Source organism: Babylonia areolata, chromosome 8 (genome assembly GCF_041734735.1).
Source record: "Babylonia areolata isolate BAREFJ2019XMU chromosome 8, ASM4173473v1, whole genome shotgun sequence".
Lineage (NCBI taxonomy): Eukaryota > Metazoa > Mollusca > Gastropoda > Neogastropoda > Buccinidae > Babylonia > Babylonia areolata.
Window position 1 is genome coordinate 10,062,317 of NC_134883.1, and position 7,038 is coordinate 10,069,354.

At 39.6% G+C, this 7,038-nt stretch overlaps 1 protein-coding gene across 3 annotated transcripts; it reads right to left on the reverse strand.

Moving 5' to 3' along the window:
• Positions 1–1,438: 1,438 nt before the first annotated feature.
• Positions 1,439–6,786, reverse strand: LOC143285035 (transmembrane protein 187-like). Of its 3 annotated transcripts, none has more exons than XM_076592215.1 (2): positions 6,722–6,786; positions 1,439–2,818 (listed from the first exon to the last, which is right to left on the reverse strand). In XM_076592215.1, exon 2 carries the CDS (start codon positions 2,799–2,801, stop codon positions 1,926–1,928), a length of 876 nt encoding a protein of 291 aa, XP_076448330.1. In that variant the 5' UTR covers positions 2,802–2,818; positions 6,722–6,786; the 3' UTR covers positions 1,439–1,925. The 3 variants fall into 3 exon arrangements, with proteins under 3 accessions (XP_076448330.1, XP_076448332.1, XP_076448331.1); XM_076592217.1 differs by lacking the exon at positions 6,722–6,786 and adding an exon at positions 5,563–5,697; XM_076592216.1 differs by lacking the exon at positions 6,722–6,786 and adding an exon at positions 5,804–6,053 and having other exon boundaries at positions 1,441–2,818.
• Between the last annotated feature and the right edge of the window lie 252 nt (positions 6,787–7,038).

A 7,038-nucleotide genomic window follows, 5' to 3' on the forward strand; every position in this document is an offset into this window, starting at 1 on the left:
TGTGTGTGTGTAGATTGTATTACATTCTATCAAGATCATAATTAAAAAAAACAAAAACAACATCACTGATGAAATTTCATTTTTGTCTTCCTTAAAATCAAGGTTATCTCTGAGAAGAAAACAACAACAAAAAACCACCACCACCACCACCACTGAAGCTATCATTTTAGTCATAGACTCATTTAACACACACACACACAGATATATCTACTTTAAAAAACCCACTAAAATGAGGAATTCCATCTATCTTTAGCCTATGTGTGTGTGTGTGTGTGTGTGTGTGTGTGTGTGTGTATATCTATATGTGTTTATATATTATAATGCATTTGTAAAATAAATACAATATTTACATTTACACATATGAACTTATAAAAAGATAATAATATTACAGTATAGTTCAGTTGATTTCATTTACTGAAGGAAGCTTAACTCCATTTGACCAAATCCATATACACTACACCACATCTGCTAAGCAGATGCCTGACCAATAGTATAACCCAATGCACTTAGAACTTAGTCCTTGAGGGAAAATAAAATGAAATGAAGTATAATAAGACAAATACATTCAAATAAATGAACTGATCAATTAGAATAACAAATAATAACAGAAATAAATAAATGTAAACACACACACACACAAAGTATATGCAACAAAATTTATATACAGTCTCACAAATTTATATGTGGACAAATTTACACAGGCCCAATACTACACATAAGCACTCGAGCTGCTACACATTAACTCACACGCGCACACACACACACTGGTAGTGGTACGAACTGTCAAAGGTTTGTTGGTTTTTTTTTGTTGTTTTTTTAAAGTGCAATCAGGACAACTTTGGGTCTTGTTTTTGTCTGCAAATGTAATCTTTCTTGGTGCTGCTGTGGATGATTCTTCTTCTTCTTCTGCATTCGTGGGCTGCAACTCCCACGTTCACTCGTATATATACATGAGTGGGCTTTACATATAGGCAGCCATACTCCACTTTTGGGGGTTGTGGACGATTTGATTTCTACTTTTAAAGTGCTCATTTAACAGTTAAACTGATGAGTGGTTCTCTGTTGCTGCGTCTAATCCACACCCCATGTCGCACCCATGTCCTCTCCCCTCTTTTGTTCCTGGCAGCTTCTGGCAGCAGATCAATCAGTACAGGTATGGGGGGAGGGGTGCTGGGGTAGGGGGTTGTCTTCTGATTAAAATTTTGGTGTAACTGGAAAGGAGGAATTGCGAAGTCAGTGAGGGTTTCTTTCTGGACCTGGCTGGGAGGTTTCTGATCGTAACACCTGCTGTCCACAACTTCTTCCTGTTTGGTTGACTGCTGTGTTTTGTTGTTTGTTTTCTTTCAGGAAATGGAGATCAGTGACAGAGATGGGGGAGGAGGGCTGAAAGCGTCAATCCAGACAGGTGGGTCTGGTGCAAAGCCAAAGACAACCATCCAACAATCCAATCAATAAACAAATATTATACACACTGAAAAATATTATATAGATTTCTATTTCCACATCTGACAAGATGCCACATAAACAAAAATCACTCCATACATGATGCATACATTACCCTGGAACTAACCAACCATTCTCATGTCACATAAAAACACCGTCTTATCTGCAACAAAAAGATGTAGTAATTATATCACAGTAATCAATCTAATTTTATGGAAAATCAGTCTGTTGAGATGTCATGGAATTTTTAGACCAAAACACCTCAAAGAGAGAGAGAGGACTCTGTTCATCTTACCTCACAATACTGGGCTTAGTGTGAGTATTCTGCTTGCTTTCTTTTCTTTCTTTTTTCTTTTCTTTTTTTATTTTACTTGCAATCTCAGTGTTGTTCAAACATTTTATGTCATAATGTGCATCATTCTCTTGTTTTGTTTTGACCTTACTTAACTCTCAGTATTGTTTCCAACCAAACCTCTCCACAACTAACGTGATTTCATTTCTTCTTTCATCACAGCATTTGCACAGCTGCCAACAATGGTAAAGAAAAACTTGCTGACATAATGAAACTGAAGAACATCACAGATCTTTGACAAAAAGTGTCCCGACACATAGTTGAAGATCCAGTGAGCGTGTGGAAGATGGTGATCCATCAGCTTTAGAACCACAAATCCACAGCAGTTCAAAACACCAAGGAGGAAGTTTTGCAAAGCGCGGTCTGACGAGTTCTCCTTGTACAGAAAGCTGGCCCCCACCACTGCTAGCAGTATGTGGCAGCCCAGAGAGAGTTCAAACCCGACAGGTGTCAGCAGTGTCAGGCTGTAACTGGTAACTGATACACACATCAGTGCATAAAACTGCGTTCGGGAACACCTGCCTCGGACACTCTGGGCCCAGGCATAAACCAGCATGAAGAAAGGGAACGTGTACCACTGATCCATCACGGCACTGCCAACCGTTTGAGCAACAATCCTATACAGCTGAACAAAGCCATAAACAAAGCCCATGCCATTGAAGACAAAAAAGAAATACGTGTCAGCATCTTTCACTGTCCCTTCAACATGCGCCCTTTGTATAACGAGACACCAGTAACCCCCACACAGCATGTACCCAAAGTTGATGGCGGTGTTTAGTGGCATGGGGACACAATCTGGCAGCCAGGGTGGGCGTTGTTCGGCGTAGTGTTCCAGCCCTAGCTCCACTGTTGCAGTGTCAAAGGTGCCAGACCAGGTGATGAGAACCATGACAAGCGTCATGACCAGGAGGGTGACAGAAGCTTGCTGAAAGATATCTGTCACTGTGCTGCTGCTGCACTGGGTGGAGAGCTTCTGTCTCTCTGTGCTTGCACCAGAAACAGCCATTGTGGTACACAGTTTTCCTGAGGAGAAACAAAGGAAAGCATCATTTGTTACTGAGAACGAAAACACACACATCCTTTGCTGCAAGCTTATAAAATCTTTTTTTGTTGTTGTTGTTGTTGTTGTTGTTGTTAATTGTTTCATTGCAAATATTTCTTTAATGTAGCCAAGCACTCAGCTGGCTGCAAATAACCGTAGTTCAACTCACAGCGCAATTTAATCCTTCATCAGTGTAAAGATTTCAACTGACGCTAAGTTTACGTCATTTTGTTCTTTCCATCACATATAATGCTACAATTCTATATGTGATCGCTTATCATACACTGCAACCACACTATTATAGTGTTTGGATGAGAACAGATCAGGCATTTAGAAAGTACAAGATACAAAGCCGATTTTCATTGTTGACAATGAATTATGTTCACTGCACAACTAGTGTTGCTTGACGGCTTTGGCCGAGTTGAAAACTGTTTCTGACACACCATATTTAATTAAATATCTCTTTTGTCGGATCAGTAAACTACAAGTATTATATACTGGCAGAATTGTAGCGATTCCATCTTTAAATTTATTCCATTTGTGTTTGCCTACATTAAACTAATTTAATGCAGTTTGTAATTTTCAGTGAGAAACTTGGTAAAACTGACCCTTTTCAGGTTACTTTAATTAAGATTGTAAATTCACCTTAAATAATCAGCACTACATTTTATACTCATTAGAAAGATTGTGTTGAGCTCTTTGTTTTGTGATAAAAATCGGTTCAGGAATCATTTAGAAATCTATCACTGAACACCCGAAAACAAACACAGATTATTCAAATATCTAGCCCAAAAGGCCTGATTTGCTTCGCACCACATGCGGTTGTCTTTGAAGTTCATGTAACTCACATAAATAGGCAAAGTAGGTGACCACTGGTCACTTTCACCTGGCTGGTCACCGGCAATAGTCTGCTCTCTCTCTCTGTCGCCCAAAAGGTCAGCGTCGCACATCATTGCTGTAAGTACTTTGTGTCAAATGTGTTGTTTTGTAAATTGTATTTTTTGACACAGTACTTGTTGTTCATATGAGTATGTTATTTTCTTTGTTTGGTTTGCTTGTTTCAATTATTGCTTTGACATGTAGTCACAGCTTGGCTATGATTGATCTAGATAATCGCCATGTTGTCATGATATGTTTAAGGCAGATTTGATTCTTTCGAACGTCACTGTCAGTGATGTCTCCGCTCACTGATAGTTTATTTGCCTATTCTAGAACGTTTTTGGAATGACAAGTTCTTTCCGTCTTTGCTCACACTGACGAAGGTTAAGTTTTACTTATCCCGCTTTCAGAGGAGGGGGATTAAATGTTGAGCACAAGCTTAGCTGTGCTGATATCTGGCTTTGACGCAACTGGATAACTGTAGCTGAATCCATTTAATAAGTAAATGGCCATGCCATGATAGTTCTTCCAATCTTTGTATTGAGCACTTACTATTTGGTTTCTCAGTTTGCCAGTGTTTGATATCAAAGCCACTGATTCTACTGTCTTTTCTATCATTCATGTATCATTTCATATGATATCAGTTGTACTGCTACAGTGTTTCATTGATGCTCAGTACCATAGCTTCACAGTTACTGTGTGCTCAGTACTCTTAAGATGTGTGTAGTATTCTGTTGTGGTGATTGCAAGATAGTGTTGGATTGATATCAGTTATTGGTTACAACCATCTGTTGATCTGATATGTATCACAGTCTGGTAATTGTAATTTAGTTATTATGCTCTCTTCTATACGACTTACTCCAGTATAGTGCTACATAGTACATGATAACTGATTCATTTGAATCACTGACACAGTATGAGCTTTACTTGTCTATACTGTCAGTGTGCTTTCACTAAATCAGCTTAGCTTTAACCACTTTAAGTACACTATTTAAATGTACTGGAAATGACATCTTATGTCAGTGTTTGGTCTTCACACATATGCATTATCTATGTTATGTTGTTGCCTACTCCAAACCATGAGATAGTCTTTCCATTGAAATATACATGTGCTTACTATCCACTTGTACTGACATGTTATACTTAAGATATTTTGTTATTTGTGTCCTATTCAGCCATCATCTTCTTCTCTTCTTTTTTTTATCTTCTCCTTTACTTAACTATTGTAAATAAAATAGAAAAACAATCTGTGACTGGCCTCTACATGTTTCTGGCCTGTGCGCAGATCTTTTCCTTTCATCTGCATACTCTTTAATTCAGTAAATTAGTAATTCTTTCGTACCGCCCCATTTTATATACCACTCGGGTTAACACGGCTACATTAAAAATATTAAAACATTATTTTATTTTATTTTTTAATCAAAAAAAAGAAAAAAAAGAAAAGAAAAAGAATATCATAGTAGCAAACACACACACACACACACACAGTATACATAGGTCTGTCAGTGGACATGGCTGCCACTAACAGACTATTTCATAAAATTAAAGTGCTTATAAGTTTTATATATATATTCCAATTGCACAGCAGTTTTCAACGCATAAATTTAAAAAGAAAAGAGAAAAGATGAAAAAACAACAAAACAACAAGTACTAACACCCCCGCCCCCATCTGCCCCTCCCTCCCCCCAAGAAAACAACCCCCCCAAAAACCAAACAAAACACAAAACAAACACAACAAAAAACAATTTACCAACCAAACCAAAACAATTTCTGAATCAATTAATTTCAATGCATTATCTTGACAAATGAGAGACACAGCACACCAAATGTGTTATGCAATATCTACCCGTTGAAAATGAGCTTGCACCATACTCTACTTAAGTCTGACACACTCATGCTCGGTGACTGGGTCAGTGTGTACAAGTCGCGAGTTCAGAAGATTCCGTAACTTTTTCAGACTTCTCTTGGTGCCCCACGAAAACCAGTTCCAACTTGGTTGTGACTCTAAAAAGAGAAGGTTTTATTATCCCCCCGCCTCCCCCCTTACCGTAAACCGACTTGCATGTGCATGAATTAAAATGTCTCACCTTGGCAGATAGATTGCACACTTCGGGGTTGCGCTTGGGTTCAAGTTGGTCGATGCCCACTTGTAAATTCACCTGTCAAGCTCACTACAATTCTGCAAGGGCTGAGAGTGATCTGTCCTTGACCATCGAAAAGTACGGTTACTCACATGTCGCAAATGTGTGTGGCGTTGCTGACACCATAAGAACTTCATGATACTCATTTCTGTTACACCAGACAACTGGGAAAAAAAAAAAAAAAAAAAAAAGAGAGGAAAAGAAATATAAAACCCGACCAGATAAATACCGTACCTGTGGTGTAGGGTGGTGCAGTGCGTGCGGTGTGTAGGGTGTGCTAGTATTCAGTTAACAGTTTGCAGAAATAATCTCCGTGTCACTTTACAAGATCATGTGGGTCAACGTTCATGGGGTGACAGTTCAGACTCGCCCGAATAACAAATACTTTATGTACATAGATTATGAAACAGACTTTAAACGAGAGAAACATCTATCAGCGGTGGTCACTGAGTATGTTTTACTGAACCCGTAGATTTCGATTTAGCAATCGCAGATCTATTAATCAAGATGCCGATTGAATTCGGACGACGATTCGGTATTCCCCGGCGCGAAGAACGTAAGACTGTGAAAGGAATTAACTTGGTGATCAATTCAGTTTCATTTTTATTATCACTGACGGACGAGTGGAGTGCCCGATGATAAGAGTAGAACCTAAAGAAGTCAGTTCACACACACGCACACACACACAACGTCACACACACACACACACACACACACACACCGTCACACACACACACACCGTCACACACACACACACGCGCGCGCGCGCGCGCACACACACACACACACACACACCGTCACACACACACACACATATCATATAAAAGCCCCGGCCGATACTCCCCCGTCAGGATCGATACTCACCCGTGTCGATACTCCCTCGGCTCGTTAATCCCTCTAACAAAGATCCCGAAAACAGGCAAATACACATGTATGTATACAGTTCAGTGCAGTGACTGATAGTGATGCTTTCTGCTCATCATCAAAGATGTGTTGTGGAGTGATGAATGTGTTATGTGCTCTCTTTTTACAACTGTCCTCACACACACACACACAGAGTTTAGAGAGAAAGGGAGACAGGTCGCCTGGCGTGTTTTACTGATGACTTTGACTGCGGGGGGGGGGGGGGGGGGGGACTGAAAAAAAGAGCTCAGATTCCGCCAGGAGATTCACGCTCAGAG